Source organism: Muscardinus avellanarius (assembly GCF_963383645.1).
Source record: "Muscardinus avellanarius genome assembly, chromosome: 3".
Classification (NCBI taxonomy): domain Eukaryota; kingdom Metazoa; phylum Chordata; class Mammalia; order Rodentia; family Gliridae; genus Muscardinus; species Muscardinus avellanarius.
This window is the reverse complement of record NC_137788.1, coordinates 12,666,746-12,687,144: the sequence shown is the minus strand read 5'-3', so window position 1 is coordinate 12,687,144 and position 20,399 is coordinate 12,666,746. Positions and strand designations below refer to the sequence as shown.

At 56.4% G+C, this 20,399-nt stretch overlaps 1 protein-coding gene across 1 annotated transcript; it reads right to left on the bottom strand.

Annotated features, from left to right (window-relative positions):
• Positions 1 to 4,057: 4,057 nt before the first annotated feature.
• On the bottom strand, positions 4,058 to 14,288 carry ARHGEF19 (Rho guanine nucleotide exchange factor 19; the record flags this gene model as incomplete). Its single annotated transcript, XM_080691248.1, has 15 exons — positions 13,835 to 14,288; positions 13,183 to 13,455; positions 12,929 to 13,028; positions 12,776 to 12,852; positions 12,176 to 12,438; positions 11,587 to 11,747; positions 11,349 to 11,501; positions 10,973 to 11,102; positions 10,752 to 10,826; positions 9,459 to 9,548; positions 9,180 to 9,340; positions 6,247 to 6,405; positions 5,820 to 5,899; positions 4,766 to 4,870; positions 4,058 to 4,215 (listed from the first exon to the last, which is right to left on the bottom strand). Exons 1-15 carry the CDS (start codon positions 14,241 to 14,243, stop codon positions 4,058 to 4,060), a joined length of 2,394 nt encoding a protein of 797 aa, XP_080547374.1. The 5' UTR covers positions 14,244 to 14,288.
• Between the last annotated feature and the right edge of the window lie 6,111 nt (positions 14,289 to 20,399).

The following is a 20,399-nucleotide window of genomic DNA, read 5'->3' as shown; positions in this document are numbered from 1 at the left end:
CAAAAAAAATAAAAAGAGCTGGGGATGCCAGTCGGAGGTAGAATCCCCCTGGGTTCAATCTCCAAGACCACAATCAAAATAAAACAAAAGGAACCGGGCGTGGTGGCACACGCTTGTAATCCCCGCGCTTGGTAGGCTGAGACAGGAGGATTGCACAGGTTCGAAGCCAGCCTCGGCTACTTAGTGAGGCTCTCAGCAACTTAGTGAGACCCTGTTTCCAAATAAAGTATAAAATAGGTCTGGGAGGATAGCCCAGAGGTAGAAAGCCCCTGGCTTCCATCCTCAGTACCAAATAAATAAATAAATAAATAAATAAATAAATAAATATTAAAAAATAAAACAAAAGGGAGCCTGGCATGGTGGTGCACGCTTGTAATCCCAGCATTCGGGAGGCTGAGATGGGAGGATCGCTGTTCATGGCCAGCCTCAGCTACTGACTGAGGCCCTTTGCAACTCAGCGAGACCCTGTTTCAAAATAAAAGAATCAAAAAATAGGGCTTGGGGTATAGCTTGGAGGTAGAATGCCCCTAGGTTCAAATCCCAGTAAACCCTCCCTCCAAAAAAAGAAAGCTGTACTGGACAGGGCCAAGTCCTGTCCCTGGGGTGGGGTGGGGGGTCAGGGTGAGTTGACCTGACAGGCAGCCCCGCCCTGTGGGAGGCCTGCAAGGACAGGAGCAGGAAGGAGCAGGCCCAGCCCGTGACACCCCTGACCCATCAGCCAGGGGTGCTGGAAAGCGTGGGCCAAAGTGGGGGTGTGGGAAGGGGGTCTTTATACTCTCTCACCCCTGATGATACCTATGTCTGACCTAGCTGCAAGTGTCATGGGGTTCAAGTCCAGTGTCCCCCAAAGCCAGCTTACCCACAGAGCTCACTCCTTTCTTTTTGCAGTACTGGGGATGGAACCCAGGGGCATTCAACCTCTGAGCTACATACACCCCCTGCCCTACTTTTTATTCTTTATTTTGAAACAGGGTCTCACTGAGTTGCAGAGGGCCTCACTAAGTAGCTGAGGCTGGCCAGGAGCCCGGATCCTCCGGTCTCAGCCTCCCGAATGCTGGGATTACAAGCGTGCGCCACCACGCCCAGCCGAGCCCCAGCTGCTCTGCACCGCCCATACTGGTGTGAGATCACGCGCTCACACGTTCCCGCTTGTTCTAAGACCCTCCCACGATGCCTCCTGTCACTCACGGGCTCATACTCACTCTGGGGGCGCATGTGCACCGTCCTGCTCACACAGGCACACCCCAGCGCCCACACATCTGGGCAGCTGTGTGCATGCTGGTGCACACTGCCAGTCTGCTCCCAGAACAAACCCCGGGGGCCTAACCAGAGAAAGACAGATTTCAGTACCTCCGTACCCCCAACTGCAGCTCAGAGCTCAGACTTAACTCACACCTGAGAAGGACCATGCCTGAGCGGGGCCCGGAGCCTCCGCCCGCAGGCTAGCGCCCGCTCCTCAGTCTTCACACCATGCGCCCAGTGTCCTGGCGCCCCCTCTGTCCCATTCCTCTCTGTCCTTTCTCCACGTCCCCTCTGGGCCTCAGTGCAAGGTGGGATTGACCCAGCGAGGGCGGCTCCTGGGCCTGACTCTGAGCCTCCAGCCACAGGCACCTGTGTGTTGAGCGTCAGCGCCCCCATGTCCCCACCGCCTGTCTCTGGGCTTAGCACTCCCCCAAGAAGCAGCAAAGGCTCCTGGGAGGAGGAAGCAGACCTCCTGGCCAGGAGGCCACTTTCCTTTTCTTTTGGTTGGCTCTGCTCTGGTCAGAGACTCCTCACCCACGTTTACCCCCAACCAAGAGGTGAACCATTCCCTCTGGGTCTCCCCAAGGTCCCAGGACTGCCTTCTCAGCTCACCCGGGCCCCGCCCCAGTGCCGCTCAGGACTGGGTAGGCATCCCCTGGGGGCCCCCATCTGAGTGCAGAACTGGGGGCAAGTCAGAGAGCAGGGGGTCGCTGGGAGCCTGATGGTGCCTCCCAGCAGCCCCAGAGGGCATGCAGAGAGCGTGCTCAGGCACACGCAAGCTGGCGCTGCTTGCCCCGCGCCATCCCAGAGAGGCCTGGCTTAATAGCATCTTTACTTGATGTTTGTGGTACTGGGAACTGAGCTCTGCCACTGAGCTACAACACTCCCAGCCCTTGTTATTTTTATTTATTTATTTTGAGACAGAGTCTCAATAAGTTACTGTGCATTGGCCTCAAACACACGACACATGATCCTTTTGTCTCAGCCTCACATGTACTAGGATTACACGTATGTGTCACCTTGCCTGGTCCCTGTCATCTTTCTTTTATTTATTTATTTTTGGTACTGGGGATTGAATACCAAGACGTTCTACCTCTGAGCTGCATCCCCAGTTTTCCTTTTTTATTTTTATTATTGTATGTAAGTATGTATCTATTTGTAGTACTGGGGATTGAGCCCACAGGTGTTCTACCTCTGAACTATACCCTCAGCCTTATTTTCTTATTTTCTTTTTTATTTTGAACAAGGTCTAAGTTGCAGAGAGCCCTGCTAAGTTGCTGAGGCTGGCTGAAAACTTGTGATCCTCTTGTCTCAGCCACCTAAATACTGGGATTGTAAGCATGTATCGCCATGCCTGACTCTTAGCTCTCATTTTGAAGCAGGGTCTCACTAAGTTGCTGAGGGTCTGCTAGGTTACTGAGGCTGGCTGCAAATCTGTGATCCTCCTGCCTCAAGCCTCCCACATACTGGGACTACAGGTGTGTGCCACCACATCTATTTTCCTATCTTTTTTTTTTTTGCAGTAGTGGGGATTGAATCGGGTGGTGGGCATTCTACCTCCAAACTACACCCTCAGCCCTATTTGTGTGTGTGTGTGTGTGGGGGGGTACTGGGGGTGGAATCCAGGGACATTCTACCTCCAAGCTACAACCCCAGCCCTATTTTTTTATTCTTTATTTTGAAAGAGGTCTCACTGAGTTGCAGAGGGCCTCACTAAGTAGCTGAGGCTGTCCGCAAACCGGGATCCTCCTGTCTCATCCTCCCAAGTGCTGGGATTACAAGCATGTGCCACCATGCCCGGCTGTACTTATTTAATTTTTTTGGGGGGGGTGGTACCGGGGTTCCTGGAAGCCCTTCTACCTCCGGGTTACACTCCCAGACCTATGTCATATTTTTATTTGGAAACAGGGTCTCTTAAACCAGCGCGGCTGGCTTTGAACCTGTGCGATCCTCCTGGCGATCCTCCTGTCTCTGCCTCCCAAGCGCAGGGATTACGAGAATGCGCCACCACGCCCGGCCTTATTTAACTTTTGAACCAGGGTCTCACAAAGTTGCTGAGATCATCACTATGTTCCTGAGGCTGGCTGGAATCTACAATCCTCAGGTCTCAGCCTCCCAAATACTGAGATTACAGGCATGTGCCACCATGCCCAGCGTACCTGGCCTGCAGGTCTCTGAAAGCATCTGTGCCTGCCATCTCAAGTGGCCCAGTCTGACAATTTGTTACAAAAGCCTTGAGAAACAAATGTGAGACCTAACACAATTGTTTTACTATCTCAGCCTGCTCTAATCTGACAGTTTATTACTTGCAGCTGGAAGCGGCCTAACCAATCCACAGCCTCTCGGCCCGTGCCCTCCTCCTGAAGAGCAAGACGCTGGAGAGGCCAGCCCCGCAGAGAGGCAGCCAGAACTGGGAAACAGGGCAGGGACCAGGGGCACAGAGGCTCGAGGTGCCAAGAAAGGCAGGAATTTATTTACAGACCAGTCATAGCACACAGCACCTGCTCAGACTTTGGCTGGTGGAGGGGATAGAAAAGAAGACTCTAGATGCCCATAAGTCCCCGCACCCACCTGTCGGCCCAAGTGTGGCCAGCCAGGGCCCTGCCAGGAGGAAAGCCCAGCCCTCCCCGTGGCCCAGAGGAGGAAACCCAGGAGCAAGCATGGGGCAGCCGCTCTGCCCTGGGTCCAGCCTGTGCCCTTCCTGCTCAGCCAGCAGCAGCAGCGGCAGCAGCAGCGGGCTGCTTGGCTTGGGGTACGGGGACACCGCAGGCCCCCAGGCCTCGTGGACGGTGCCGGGTCCTGGGCCTCGGTGGCCTCATGCAGGGGGCTCCCCCAGCTTGCCGGCGGCGCTGGTGACCCGCTTATGTTCCCGGAGGTTGCGGAGTCGGGCGCTCAGGCTGCTGATCTCTTCCACGTAGGCCTGGGGCACCCAGCCCTTCTCACCGTCCGCCAGACGGACCCCCTCCAGCCAGCCTAGGGACACGGGCAAGGGCAGCGTCAGCGGCATGAAAGGGGCAGCAGCCTGGGGCCCCGGTGACATCATCTCAGGCTCTCTGGGCCCAGGAAGGATGCTGCCTCTAGCTGTCTCATGGATACACTTCTGGCCTGATTTTACTGACATCCTCTGAGACGGGTACTTCCCACTCTTACCCATCAGTCTCAATCCTCCAGCTTTATTTATTTATTTATTTATTTATTTGCAGGTCTGGGGATGGAACCCAGGGGCATTTGACCTCCGAGCCACACCCCCTGCCCTATTTTTATTCTTTATTTTGAAACAGGGTCTCACTAAGTTGCAGAGGGCCTCACTAAGTAGCTGAGGCTGTCCGCGAACCGCGATCCTCCGGTTTCAGCCTTCCAAATGCTGGGATTACAAGCGTGCGCCACCACGCCCGGCTTATCCTCCAGCTTTATAAGCAGGAAGTCCCTCATCTTGTTTAACCTGATTCCTACACGCTGTGGCTGACCAACCCTTGCATAAGCTTTCCCAGACAGGGAGGGCTTTCCAGCAGGCCCCACTCACCATCCCCAGTCCGGGTCTTCACTGCCAGGATGTCGGTCTTCTCCAGGGTGAGCTCATCGGGCTGCAGGGCTTTGTAGGTCCTGACACACTGAACCTGGGGGCCGTCTGACAGCCCAGGGGAGGGTCAGGGAGTCTGGGGCTGGACACGGTGGGGCGGGGCAGCAGGAAGAGGCCTCGGGAGGTCTGCACTGCTTCTCTGCGCCGCCCTTGCTCCCAGCCACCAAGACCTGGTGCCCTCTGTTCACCCTGGCCTGGCTCCCTCTTGTAAGACTGTAGCACCCACCTGGGCTGATCCTGTCCCTCCTGGCTTTGACGACTGCTGTCAGCTTACAGCTTTTTTTTTTTTTTTTTTTTTTGTGGTAGTGGGGATGGAACCCAGGGGCCTTCTATCTCTGGGCCACACCCTAGCCCTACTTTTTATTCTTTCTTTCTTTCTTTCTTTCTTTCTTTCTTTATTTATTTTTTTATTTTTTTGCGGGTCTGGGGATGGAACCCAGGGGCATTTGACCTCCGGGCTACACCCCCTGCCCTATTTTTTATTCTTTATTTTGAAACCGGGTCTCACTGAGTTGCAGAGGGCCTCACTAAGTAGCTGAGGCTGTCCGCGAACCGCGATCCTCCAGGTCTCAGCCTCCCGAATGCTGGGATTACAAGCGTGTGCCACCACGCCCGGCTCTTATTCTTTATTTTTTTGAAGCAAGGTCTCACTGAGTTGCAAAGGGCCTCACTAAGTAGCTGAGGCTGTCCGCAAACAGCGATATTCTGGTCTCAGCCTCCCAAATGCTGGGATTACAAGGGTGCGCCACCACGCCCGGCTTCTCTTTAACTTATAAACAAGCTTTGTAACCTCCAGGGTGCTGCCTGTGCACGTGGGGTCACTTGTCCTGTATCGATCCACCCAGCCTTCCAGGGTCCTCAGAGCCACCTGACTGCGGGGCCAGCCCACCTCTCCCCCATCACCCGCCTGATCCATGGCACCAGGACTGGAGGAGGGAGAAACAGGGCACTGGCCAGCCGGGGGGAGGTGGGGACGCCTGGCGCTGGAGGCTGCTACCTTCTCCCTCGCGGACGACTTCCTTGTCCTCCTGGAGGCTGGAGGGGCACAAGGCTGAGATCCATCGCTGCTTCTCACTTCTGGGGGTCAGGGGAGAGACTGTATTGTAACAACATGCAAAGTACAGTTGTCCAGGACAGGCGCTGAAATCAGGGCTGGGAGAATTAGGAAAGACGCTGGGACCCAGGACGCGGGCCAGCCCCAAGCCTGTGCCCCCCCACCAGCTCTAGAGCAGGCCAGAGCCCCCTGGATGCCAGCTCTGCCCACGGCCTGCCTTGTGCCACCACCCTGAAGCCAGAGATAAAGAGGCATGGTGGCCGGCCCCCAGGCACCTCCTAGCAAGACACATCGCTCGACTCCCAGGCAACCTGGCTCTCTGCCCCCGTGGGCCCCTGAGCCCGGGCGGGCTGCCTCCCTGGCCACTCACTCTGTCCGAGCTCTCAGCAGGAACTGGTGCTTGGCGTGCTGCCCGTGCAGGAGCTGGAGGAGGAACACGTGGCCGGGGATGCCCTGCAGCTGCAGGCTCAGGTCCCGCACCTGCAATTCCGCCATCCTGGCGTGGACAAAGACGGCAAACCTCCCCAGCCTGGAGGACGGATGGGAGGGCAGTCATTCCTGGGACCAGGCAATCGATTGGCAGGGAAGAGGAGGGTCCTCCGCCCCTCCGGCAGCCTTCCCAGAGAAACTCGTCCAAGCAAAGTTCCACGGAGAACTGGCAGCTCCATTCCTGCTGGGCCCTGACCTCGGGTCCACCCTCATTTTCTTCTTTTTTATTTCTTTTTTTTTTTTTATTTTGTGGTACTGGGGATGGAACCCAAGGGCATTCTACCTCTGAGCTATACCCCCAGCCCCATTTTAAATTTATTTTCTATTTTATTTTATTTTTGGTGGTACTGGGGATGGAAACCAGGGGCCTTCTACCTCGGGCTACACTCTCAGACCTATTTTATATTTTATTTGGAAACAGGGTCTCTTAAGCCAGTTGAGGCAGGCTTCGAACCTGCACAATCCTCCTGTCTCAGCCTCCCAAGTGCGGGGATTACAAGCGTGCGCCACCACGCCCGGCTCCGTTTTTTATTTTTTTATTTTGAAACAGGGTCTCACTGAGTTGTGAAAGGCCTAAGTAGCTGAGGCTGTCCGCGAACCACGATTCTCGTCTCAGCCTCCCAAATGCTGGGATTACAAGGGTGTGCCACCATGCCCGCCCCCTTCATCTTCTTTCTAAAGGCCTTTCGCCACCCTGTTTGGTGTCTGACTCCCTCACTGGTATAATCGCTCCAAGGAAGCCAAGCCTTCTCTGGGCTCAGTAGACACCTGTGGGGGGAAAGGGGAAGGATCCCCTTCTCTTTCTCTGTCCCCATCCATCTGCCCCAGAGACACTCAGGTAGCACGCTCAGCCCTGCTCTTCCTCCTCCTCGCCGTCCCTGGAACCCACTATGCGGAAGTACCTGCCACTTTGGAGCATTGACACTCACCTGGCCACCTGCAAGGGCCCTGGTCTCCCCTGTCCAGCCGTCCTCCAAGCTGGGGGGAGCGACGTCACTCAGCTGCCCATGTTCCTCAGAACAAGTCTAGCCCCTCTTGTCCCATCCCCCTCTCCTGCTTCTCCTGTTGAATCCGGCCATAGCAGCCTTCATCATTCCCCAAACACACTCTCCTCTTTTTTTTTTTTTTTTTTTTTTGGTGGCACTGGGGTGGAACCCAGAGGCTTTCTACCTCCGGGCTATACTCCCAGACCTATTTTATACTTTATTTGGAAACAGGGTCTCACTAAGTTGCTGAGAGCCTCACTAAGTAGCTGAGGCTGGCTTTGAGCCCGCGTGACCCTCCTGTCTCCGCCTCCCGAGTGCGGGGATTACAAGCGTGCGCCACCACAACCGGCTCCACACTCTCCTCTTGTACCATGACTTTGCCGTACTCCCTCCTCCAAACCTGGAAAACTTCTACTCAGCCTTCAAAACGCAGCTCAAGCACACCTGTAATCCCAGCTACTTGGAAGGCTGAGGCAGGTGGATCACAAGTTTAAGGCCAGCCTGGGCAGCTTAACAAGACCCTGTCACAACGTGGAAAAAAAAAGAAAAGAGAAAAAAGAAAAAGGAGCCAGGTGTGGTGGTGCACACTTGTAATCCCGGCATTCGGGAGGCCGAGACAGGAGGATGGTGGTTCGTGGACAGCCTCAGCTACTTGGTGAGGCAGTGAGACCCTGTTTCAAAATAAAGAATAAAAAAATAGGGCTGGTGGTGTAGCTCAGAGGTAGAATGCCTCTGGGTTCAATCTTCAGTACTGAAAAAAAAAGGAAAAAAGTTAAAGGGCTGGGGATGGGACACGTACTGGGGCACCCGGGAGGCAGAGACAGGAGAGTCACAGGTTAAAGGCCAGGGAGGCCCTCAGTAACTTAGTGAGACCCTATTTTAAAATAAAGAGAGTTGGTGGAGTAGCTCAGAGGTAGAATGTTCCTGGGTTCAATCCCCAGTATTTCCCCAGCTCAAAAAAAAAAAAAAAAAAAAAAAAAAAAAAAAATGGACTTGGTGGCTCACGCCTGTATCCAGTATTTGGGAGACAGAGACAGGGGGCTCTCAGGTTAGAGCCAGCCTCAGCAATTTAGCAAGACCATTCCAAAACAAAAAGCCAGCATGGTGGCACACACTTGTAATCCTAGCAGAGGGTCTGGGGCTGAACAGGGGTTCAATGACAACCTGTCACCCCAACCTCCTCCCAGCGCTCTTCCTCTTCCTCCCTCCTCACTCACAATAACCACAGCGAGGATCTTCGAACTCCCTGGGCACCAGGCAGCGCACCGAGCTCTCGTCCCGTGCTACCACCGCCCCGCACCTCCCTGCACGGGAGCCTGCTTTACAGGCGCGGCAGGGCAGAGCAGAGGGTGCGGGCCTGCGGTCCAGTGTCTGGCCGGCCGGCCATCTCCTGGCTCCTTCGCTCACCAGCTCCCTGACCTGGAGACCAGCAAAGGAGCCTACTTCCCAGGGAGGTCCCTGAGGCCCAAGGAGAATCCACACAGCACACCTGCACGGACCCAACGCTGCATGAAGGTTGGCTGGTACCACTATGACCCAGGGCGGAGCTGGACTCGGGCTTGTGCCCCTCATCTCTGCCCTCGCCGGCTTAAGCTCAGAGCAGATCATGTCCTCTGCACGCAGTCCAGCCCTTGGCTCTCCTGTCTGGAAGATGGACCGCCCTCCCTGGCTGCTTTTGCTTGGAAGCCTGCAAGGCTCAGGGTGCCCTGGCAGCTCAGCCTGGCCCGAGCTGGGGCTCCCAGGGCCCGTAGCGAGGGAGCACCGTCAATGAGCCCCGCGGAGGGGAGGAGGGAGCCAGCCCCGCTCTGTCCCCATCGCCCTGACTCACTCCTTCCTCCGTGAGAGCAGCAGGCAGTCGTTGAAGAGGTGCAGGTACACGGCCTTGCTGGACAGCTTCAGCTTGGCAGGGGGCACCGCCGGCAGGGGTGCCAGCTCCACCAGCTCCCCGTGCCGAACCAGCCAGCGGGCCTGAGAGATCAGCGGGAAGATCTGGGGGACGGAGTCGGCCAGAGGGGAGGCCAGGTGAGACCCGGGCACCACTGGGCAGAGCCCGCAGGCTGGGGCGGGAGGGTGGGGCCCGCCGGAACCGGCAGCCGCAGGCACACACCTTGCCCTCAAAGTGGATATTCTTGCTCAGGTGGATAAGCTCCTCTGTCCTCTTCATGGACTGCACGCTGGCGTTGCACTCCTGCACCAGCTGGGGGCGGGGAGGGGTGGCGGTCACCTGCAGCCCCCAACCTGGGCTCCCGGGGCCCAGCCTCAGTCCCCGAGGTGGGGATCGGAGACTGCGGACTGCGGGCTGCTTGACTGTAGGTATGTGTGTATGTGTGTGTGTGTGTGTGTGTGTGTGTGTGTGTGTGTGTGTGTATGGTGGTGCTAGGGATTGAACCCAGGGGTGTTGTACCTCTAGGATATATCTCCAACCATTTACTTATTTTTTTCATTCATTCATTCATTCATTCATTCATTCGTGTGTGTGTGTGTGTGTGTGTGTGTGTGTGTGTGTGTGTGTTACTGGGGATTGAATCCAGGGGCATTCTACATCCAGACTATACCTCCAGCCCTATTTTTTTCTTTCAGGCTTGGGGATAGAACCCAGGGGCATTTGACCTCTGAGCTACACCCCCTACCCTATTTTTTATTCTTTCTTTCTTTCTTTCTTTCTTTCTTATTTTTTGGTGGTACTGGGGTTCCTGGAAGCCCTTCTACCTCCGGGCTACACTCCCAGACCTATTTTATATTTTTTATATATTTATATATTTATTTATATTTATATATATTTATATATTTTATATTTTTGAAACAGCTGGCTTCGAACCTGCAATCCTCCTGTCTTCCAAGCGCAGGGATTACAAACGTGCGCCACCACGCCCGGCTACTTTTTATTCTTTATTTTGAAACAGGGTTTCACTGAGTTGCAAAGGGCCTCACTAAGTAGCTGAGGCTGGCTGTGAACCTAACCATTATCCTCCTGTCTCAACTTCCCAAATGCTGAGATTACAAGCTTGGGCCACCACACATGGCTGTATCTAAGTTATCAAGGGCCTCACTAAGTAGCTGAGGCCCACCATAAGCATGTGCCATCACTCCGAGCTTTTATCTTATTATTTATTTATTTACTTATTTATTTATTTTGCGGTACTGGAGATGGAACCCAAGGGCATTCTACCTCCGAGCTAGAATCTGGATAGAATCTGGAATCAAAGTCCCACTAAGTTGCTGGGGGCCTTGCTAAGTTGCCTCCGCTGACCTCAAACCTGAAATCCTCCTCTTTCAGCCTCCCCAAATACTATGTTTCCAGGCACAGGGCACCACACCTGGCTTTGGAGGCTCTTTTAAGGGACAAGCTAGGAGTCCAGAAGACCCTGGAGAGCCTAGCACCCCTCCCTGCTGAGCTCACCTCCTTTAGTGCATTGAAGGCCTTGGTGGCCATGTCTTCATCTTGGGAACCCTGTGTCGTCCGCTTCAAAATGTTCTGGAGGGTGAGATCAGTGTGATGAGGCAGGTTGCATCCTCCCCGGCGACCCTGCCTGGGGGTCGTGGGCAAGGGCACGGGCATCTACTCCATCACCAGGGCATCTCCGCCCCAGCCCTCAGGGTAGCCTGGTGCCCTCTGGGTACCTCCACCAGCATCTTCAGACGGGTGATCCTCTGAAAGGGCAGGATGAGGAAGGAGGTGAGAGGCAGTCGTTGGCACACAGGGGCCTCCTCCAGGCGAGCCAGGATGCCCGGGAACTTGGGGTTCTCCAGGCTGGAAAACAGGGAGCGGCCGGGTGTCAAAGGTGGGCATGAATCCATGTGGATCCTGGGATCCAGGCCTGAAACCCACGACTCCCTCCACCCCACCGCCCACTGGCTCTACTGGTGCCTCTTATCCTGGCCACAGGCTCCCTTCGGGGACCCCTCCCCTCCTAGAGCTGCAGCCTCACTGGGGCCTCTGCGCCTGCACCTGCGGGAACCTCCCTGCATCCTCCCCCCTTCAGCGCCCCAGCCCTACAGCAGGCGCTGGTAGGTGCGCTCCTGGTAGGCCTGGTTGGTGACGTAGGGCAGGTAGACGCGGCGGAAGGCGGGGCAGTGGTGCAGGACCACGTCGCAAACGCTGAAGCGCAGCACATCCGCCTCCAGACGCTGCTCCAGGTCCTGCAGGAACCTGAGGGGTGGGCCAGGGGTCAGGGCCAGGGCAGAGACCCCAGATCTGGGAGCCTAGCCACCGGCAGGCCAGACCACCCCCTCACCTCTCGCTGGTGCTCTTGACCTCGGGGAGCTTGGAAAATAGCCACTGCTTGTCCTGCGCCCCTAGACATTCGCTCAGGTCAGCGGAGCCGAAGAAGTGGCCCACGGCCACCGTCAGGCTGTGGATGTACGAGGCCTCGGAGGTGATCAGCTCAAACTTGGCCTGAGGGATGTGCACGTCGGATTGTAGAGGCCAAGCCGGGGAGGACCCTGCCTCGAATCCCCCACCCCAAGACTCCACCTCCACGGGCACCCTGTCCCCGCCCCTTCACTAGCCACACCCCTAGTCTGGATCCAGGCTGGGATCCCAATACCTGCGGCACAACTCCCACACAGCCCTCGGCCCCGCCCCGTCCGCTGGCCCCGCCCACAAAGCGCTCCCTCGCGCTTGGCCCCGCCCCCACGCCCCAGGTGGCTCCGCCCCTCCGCGGGTTCTGCCCAATCCTAGGCTCCCCGTCGCTGGCTCCGCCCCTGCCTAAGCTGCTCCACTCACCTTCGGCCCCACAGCTTCCGGCCCGCCCACTCGCCCTCTATTGGCCAGCCCGCTAAGCCCCACCCACCCTCTGCGCCCCGCGGGGTCCCCGCGCCCACCTCCTGCAGTTTGCAGTCGCGCAGGCTCAGCGTGGCCAGGACGCCGCTGCCGCGCACGTCGGGGATGTCCTGCCACAGCGAGAAGGTGGAGCCTCGCGCCGAGCGCTGCGCCCGGAAGGAGCTGCTCGGGGAGAGGTTGGAGCGCGGCGGCCCGGGCCCCTCCTCCGCGCCCTCCGCCTCGTCCCCCGGGGCCTCCTCCTCGCGCTGCTGCCGCCGCAGCTCGCGGGCACTGGCCACGTCGCTGTATTCCTGGTAGAGGACAGCTGGGCGGGGAGGGACAGGGGAGGGATGGGGGAGGGCGTGATGGGGGAGGGCGTGGGGCGACCGCCAGCCCCGCCGTGGGTCCCCCTAGGGCCCCCCGGGAGCTTGCCTCATTTATGCCCTCGCAGTGGCTCAGATGTCGGGACACAATGCATTCATTCATTCATTCACTCATTTTTCCATTCCATAAACATTAATTGAGCACCATCTGCGTTCTCGTCCCAACGCTAGATACTGAGAATTCCCTCTCACAAGCTCCCTACCTGCCAGCTTTCCTAACCCTGGCTTCCCCGTTTCCGCACCCCCAGCCTCTTCCTCTGCGACCCCTTCCCAGATTACAGTTAAGGAGGAATCGTGACTGCCGCCGTTCATGGGCGCTCCTGGGATCGGGAGGCGATTCTTCCTGAGTGCCCAGCCTAGGAAAGAGAGGGTCAGGGCTCTTCTTTATCCGCACTGTGCCTCGGACCCGCGCCTGGGCTGAGAGGCGGTTACCTGGGCTCCGGCCAGCCAGCATGGGCCTCACTTGGGTCCGGCAGTGACAGGCCATCCACCCTCATCTCCGCACTTCGAGGGTCCCTTGCAGATGATTTTTCTAGAGAGAGTAAGAGCTGAGAGTGGATGGTCCAAGGGCACCACGCCCCAGCTGGCCAGCACCCAGTCACAGGTGTCCGGTGAGTGGGCAGTGTCCCACCCCTCCTCTGCCCACGCACTGCTTACTCTCAGGAGCCCCCGGGAGCTGCCGGTACCTTCCCGAGCTGCTCCTGAGGCCAGCACCTTGGCCGCTGAATTTCTCCCCAGACGTAGAGAAGAGTGCAGCCGGGTCATCAGCTCTGAGGCTGAGAAACGCCTCCTCTCGGGCCCCTCAAGCCCAGATCGTGCAGTCCCAGCCAGTGGCAGGGGCCTGGGCTCTTCTGTGCTCAGGGCCTGTTCTTGCCCAGCCTGCCGGGGCTCCAGGAAGACAGCGCGGGCCTCGGGGCTTCCCGTGGCCTCTTCTCGCTGGTACACCCGCATTTTGCGCCCTACGGTTGGGGGACAGGAGAGCACTGACTGGTACCCACTGTGGTCTCTCCCAGCCCCCTCCCTGCGGCTGCCCTGTGGTCCTGTGCATCCCAGGGACATTCAGCCCCATAATGGGGAGAGAGGCTGATGCTTCTGGTCCCAGGACAATGGAGTCAACAAGAGGGGTGAAAAGCACAAAGTCTGACAATGGGCAAAGAGGCTGGGGTGCCCCGGGCCCCCCAGACTTGCTATGAAAACTTGGACAAGTCACTCACCCTCCCTGGGCACTCGCTACCTTATCTACCACTTGTCCTGACTTTTGAGAATCTCTGGAGCTTAAGGGGTTCAAAGTGCCCCCTCTACCCTCCCATATCGGCCCACTGGGGGTGGGTGACTCACAGGCCGTCTTCTTCTCTGAGCCGTGGCTGGCTCGTCGCTGTGGCTGCGTGTGCTGACAGCTCCAGGGTCCCTCCAGAGCCGCCGGGGGCTGGGCGCCAGGACAGTGGGGCCAGCTACCTGCCCTGCTGGGCCGCACCCCCCCACCAGCGGCATCTGGACCTCCTGGGGATGGTGGCCATAGCAACCCTTGGAGAGGGGCAGGGGTCCCTAGGGACCAGCGGCTGCCAGGAGCCTGAAGCTCGTCTGAGGCGACGGGGAAAAGTTCCAGACACACAGGACCAGGGGGCTGCAGGCTGGGGAGCTCCGCAAAGGACAGGCTTTCCTGCTGACACACGGCCACCGGGCGGCGGGCTGTGCCGGGTGGCCCAGCCAGGTGGGGCTGGAGGGTCGCGGGTGGCCCACAGTCCATTCCTGCTTTGCTCTGCCACCCACCTGAGCCTGCAGGGGAGAAAGTATCAGACCTAGACACACAGGACAGCAGGGCTGGCCAGTAGGAGCTACATCCCGGAGGCCTGGACAAACCCTTTCGTACGCCCGTGTACACAGACCCGTACAAGCACTTACACACCTAAGTATCGAGGAACAGCTAGTCCTTGGCACTTGCTGAATGACGGGCAAAGTGCTTTCCGTGTAGCATCCCAAAACTTAAGCCTCGCGGCGACTCTACCAGTTGATGCCATCCCCCCACTGTACAGGTGTGGGGAGTGAGGCTCCGAGGGTTGTTATTTGTTAGATGGAGCCAGGATGCTCTCCCAAGCACTCGAGGCTGTGCTGTTATCCACAGGTACCGTCTCTAAGACACTGACGCATTATGTGACACATTGTCACATAAGCCCACATGTGACGGACACGGGTCCACACACATTTCCCCCCAGTATACACATCGACACACACGCTTTCATAGATAGACTCAGGCATTTCAAATTCAGGCCCACACATTCGCAGACACACACTTTTTTACATATATTGACACAGAAGGTTTCTCCCAAACGCACCCTGACCCTTTTGATATTTACGCGCCTGGGCTCTGTCACACCGGCATGCAGACACAGACGCACGGGCCGCTACTCCCGGCTTTAGTGTCACCCAACCCCCCTCCCATCCCCAGAGTTATGGCCTTCAGTGCTGAGCGATGCCCACACCCATGCCAAGCTGGCTGGGAGGGTCACAGGCCAGCAGGCCCTCCGCCACCCAGATGGAGCAGAGAGATGGCCCAGCCCTCCGCTTGGGGCGAGAGGGAGACTTTTCCCACCCCAGCTCTTAGCCTGTGGACCGGGCCAGGCGGAACGGGTCCTTTCTGGTCAGGATGTCATCCCTGGGGAAGCTGTCAGAGCCCTGGGCGGATAATGATCTGAGGGGCCCAAGCCCCCACAGCCGTGCCCTGTGGTCCTCACCGGCCGCCCTCCTGCCCCTCACCTCTCCGGCCGAGGCCGCTGCTGATGCTGCCCGCCGCTCCGCAGGGGAAGCCCTCTCTCTGCCCAGCTGGCTGGGGGAGATCCCACCCAGACAAAGAGTTTGATTCATCAAACCCTGTGGTGAAGCAAGCGGGAGGGAGGAGGGAGCAGCAGCGGGCTGGGCGGGGGCCTGCCCCAGTCTGGCCTCGCTGTGGGCAGCCAGGCAGCGAGGACCCCCCCCCCTCCAGAAGCTCCCTCAGGCCAAAGGGGCAGTGCCCAGCCTGGCAGGGCCAGGAGACAGAGGGAAACCTAGAGAAATGGAGACCATTTAGACAAGCAACTCAGAAACTGAGACCTACTCCCCTCCCCCTTAAAAAAAAAAACACTTAAAAAACACTCAAAAGACAGAGAAGCCGCAGATGCTGACACATTCGGGGACCCAGAGACAGAGACACAGGGAGTTGCAGACAGTCCAGAATCTCAGAGACAGGCACAGAGGGCAGAGAACCCAGGGAGACAGATGGACAAACAATTTGTGCCCTGCGGGGTTGCCAGTCTGGTGGGTGAGCCAAAACGAAAGCAGTTACAACCCAGCCTGGCAAGAGCTAAGCTATCCCAGTGGGTGCCAGGCCGGCTCCCCGGGCATCCGGGGACGCTGCCCGGGGGAGGGAAGAGCGAACCGGCCTAAATTCCATGGGACCCGGCGCGCACAGACAGGGAAGGAGCCCGCGCCAGCCAGTGATGGTGTCTGTGACCCTGGAGAGAGGGAGGGAAGACCAGTGGAGGACAGCGGGGTCTCCGCACAGCCCTCGGCTGCTTCCCCCACTCCTCTTCCTCTGCCTGGGAGGGCTGGCTGCTCCTAAGGGGCCCTCCCTACAGTACAGCCTCTGTCCTCTAAGCCTCCCCAGGCCTCAGCCTCCTCATCTGACAAATAGGAGAGTGGAGCCAACCTCAGAGTGCTAACGGGAGACGTGGCCAGAACAAGGGAGGCGCCGGGCACAGCGGGCGCCTGGCCACCCAGCACACTCCTCGCAGTATTATTACCCTCAGTCTTTCTCTAGCTGGGGGGTGGCTTGGGCCACACAAACTCGTAGGAGCATGTGGGTGGGGACACAAGCCTGCCCTCTAGACAGGTCTTTTTCTCCCTGGGAATTGGAAGTCCTCCACACAGAAAGCCCGCTCCTGTGGGCACACGTGTGCCAGCATGTACACAGGCCCCTGCTCCCTGGTATGCTGGGACAATCTCTCCCCTTGGGTTCTAGAAGCCCCTGGAGGGCAGGGAGGGACACCCCACATCGTCTACAAGGGTAAATAAGTAGAACACTGAGCCTTGGGGCAGAAGCACCCCCAGTTAAGGCCTCAGAGGAGAAGACGGTGTGAGTGTGGGATGGAGGGAGGTCCCGAAGAGGAACATCAGGAGTGAGTCCACCCCCAGCTCAGGCCAAGGGCCACTGGGAATGGTCCATGTAACTGAGATGCCAGCCCCGTGGTTTTCCAGAGACATGGCCTGTCTGATCTCAGTGCTGGGACCAAGTAGGAGCAGAGTTGTGTTCATATCATGTGTAGCTCACCTCTATTAGAAAAAAACAAGTAAGCTTCAGGAAGAGAACTGGCACCAGGCAGCAGGGACATTACCTGCCCAGGACATGATCACAGGACAGAGCTCATAGTGGCCACTAGGCTTGGGTCATTCCAGAACCCAAAAGGAAAAACTCCCACCCAAGGCCCCATGGTGATACTGACCAGCTCTGAATGGCCTTTGGCAAGTCCTAGCCCCTCCCTGGGCCTCAGTATCCCCATCTGTAAAGTTGCTCCAACACCCTCCCCCATTCTCCATCTAAGAAAGCCGTGTCTGTGCAGGCTGAAAGGATGGGCAGAGGCCAAAGAGAGTCCTGTCCAGTGGGCATTGGTAATCACAGTGCCCACCGGGCCCGCTTGGCAAGGCTGGCAGTGTCCCTGGCCACTATTAATGGTTTTTTCCCTGCCCCTGCCTGGTGTCCCTTGCTCTGCTGCAGAGGAACAGACACCCTGCTAGGGACCCTCTCCCCCTCAAGGACAAAATCAAGGGGAGGTCAGGGCTGGAAAGGGGGTCCAGGCTAAGCAATCTGCAGAGCCCCAGGGGGCCACAGTGGGTCTGGGCCAGATCAGAGGCCAGGCAGGTAACACAAAGGATTCAGGGGAGACTGGCAGGGAGGATGGGACCGCTGCCACCCAGTGGGGCCCTACCTCAGCCAGGGAGCTCCGTCTAGCCGCCTGCAAGGTCCAGGGCTCCAGGCCACCCTGGGGGCTCTGGGGTTGCAGCCAAGTTCTCAGGGGGCCATATCCGCATGGCCCCTGAGCCGGGCAGTGCAAACTCCAGGGTATTGTGTGGGGCAGGGCTGGGGGAGGCGCAGGCGGAGGGAACCTGCGGAGAGGCAGGCGGCTGTCTCAACGTGCCTGCTCCCCGCCCCCCTTCCCCAGAACCGGTTTGGCCAGTTTGGGGTACAGAGGGGGGCTGGAACAATGGAAGTCCTATACCTGGGAGAGGCTCTGAAGGACCCCAGACTGACGCCCTAAAGATGGGGGAGGTATTGCTTCTGCTCTTAGGAGACTGGTTACCCCTCTTCTGGAGCTCCCCCAAATATGAGACATGCTCAGGAAACTTCCTGGGGCTGGGAGCATCCTGGCAGCTTCATAGAATGCTTCCCAAGCACTGGACTCCTTGGGGACCCTGAGACCTCCATTGACCCTCTCTGACCCTGACGCCACATCTGTAAGACAGGAACATCCGCTCTATGTTGGGAAACAGAATCAGTCCTGCCGCTGTGACATCTGGCATCACCCTGGATGGCCCACCCCACTATCCCCACCCCTCCATCTCCAACAGCCCCGCCCACCGTGAAGCCTCTTCAGACTCTGGTCCACACCGACTGTGCCCTCAATAAAGCAACTCAAATAACCAAAGAAACCAGCCTGCATAAGGCGGGCCTGCTCTGCGGCTGGCACGCAATCTCCCCAAAGCCATGGAAAGAAAAGCTGTTTCCCCCTTAATAGTACCTGCTGCTTATCTAAGCACTCTGCAAATGCCAAGCCGTTGATATTAACAGTTGGTGTCAGGCGTGGTGATGCACACCTGTGTACCTAGTACTTGGGAGGCTGAGACAGGAGGATTGCAGGCTTGAGGACAGTCTCTAGTAGTGAGACTCTCATAAGAAACAAGATTGGAGCCGGGCGTGGTGGCGCATGCTTGTAATCCCAGGACTCGGAGGATCCGGTTTGCTTCTAGACGCAGCTACTGAATGAGGCGCTCCGCAACTTAGTGAGACCCTGTTTCAAAATAAAGAATAAAAAATAGGGCAGGGGTGTAACTTGGAGGTTAGAATGCCCCTGGGTTCTATTCCCAGTACTGCAAAATAAAATAAAATTGACTTAGGGGTGGAGCTCCAAGGAAGAATACCTCTGGGTTCAGTCCCCAGTACCACCACGACAAAATAATTAGCTGGGCTGAGGCTGTAGCTCAGTGCTGGGGTGCTTATCTGGCATGTGTGAGAAACCCTGGGTTTGACCCTCAGAATTGTCAAAAAGGGAAAAAAAAGGCCGGGCGTGGTGGCGCACGCTTGTAATCCCCGCGCTTGGGAGGCGGAGACAGGAGGATCGCGCAGGTTCGAAGCCAGCCGCGCTGGCGTAAGAGACCCTGTTTCAAAAAAATATATAAAATAGGTCTGGGAGTGTAGCCCGGAGGTAGAAGGGCTTCTAGGAACCCCAGTACCACCAAAAAAAAAAAAAAAAAGGAAAAAAAATATATGTATATATGTATATAAGACTCTGGGTTTGATTGTCAGCACTGCATATATGTATACATAGGTATGTATATATGTGTGTGTATGTGTGTGTATATATATATATACATATATATACATATATATACATATATATATATGTATATATATATATATACCCTGAGTTTGATCCTCAAAAATATATATACATATGTGAATGTGTATACAAGTACTAGCACTCATGTTGCTAATAATGCTTATTATACACTGACTACGCCCCAGGCACTGTTCTGAGCATTTCACATGCATTGATTCATTTGGTCTCTAACATGATCTTATGGGGTAGATACGGTGAGCACCGCCGAGTCCCCGACACCTGGACAGGTAAGTCATAGCGTCATCTCTCTCTCTCTGTCTCTGTCTGTCTGTCTGTCTCTCTCTCTCTGTACTAGAGATTGAACCATTCTATCTCCAGGCATTCTATCTCCAAGTTATAACCCAGCACTGTTTTATTTTTTATCTGGAAACAGGGTCTCACTAAGTTGCTGACAGCCTCACTAAATTTATTTTCTTTTATTGTGGTACTAGGGATGGAATCCAGGGACATTTTGTGTGTGTGTGTGTGTGTGTGTGTGTGTGTGGTACTGGGGGTGGAACCCAGAGGCTTTCTACTTCTGAGCTATACTCCCAGACCTATTTTAAAATATTTTTTATTTGGAAACAGGGTGTAGAGCCTCACTAAGTAGCTGAGGCTGGTTTCGAACCTGTGTCATCCTCCTGTCTCCGCCTCCCAAGCGCAGGGATTACAAGTGTGTGCCACCATGCCCAGCTTTTTTTTTTTTTTTTTTCAGCACTGGGATGGAACCTAGGGGCATTCTACCTCCAAGCTACACCTCCAGCCCTGTTTTTTATTTTTAAAATTTTTTATTATTATTATTTTTTATTTGGAAACAGGGTCTATTAAGCCAGCACGGCTGACTTCGAACTTGCATGATCCTCCTGTCTCCGCCTCCCAAGCGCGGGGATTACAAGCGTGCGCCACCATGCCCGGCTTATTCTTTTTATTTTTTATTTAATTTATTTAATTAATTTATTTATTTATTTAGGTGGTGGTACTGGGGTTCCTGGAAGCCCTTCTACCTCCGGGCTACACTCCCAGACCTATTTTATATTTTATTTATTTGGAAACAGGGCAGGGTCTCTTAAGACAGCAAGGCTGGCTCCGAACCAGCACGCTCCTCCTGTCTCCGGCTCCCAAGCACGGGGATTACAAGCATGTGCCACCACGCCCAGCTTATTTTTATTTTTGAAACAGGGTCTCCCTGAGTTGCAAAGGGCCTCACTAAGTAGCTGAGGCTATCCACGAACCATGATCCTCCTGTCTCAGCCTCCCAAATTTCACTAAGTTTTTGT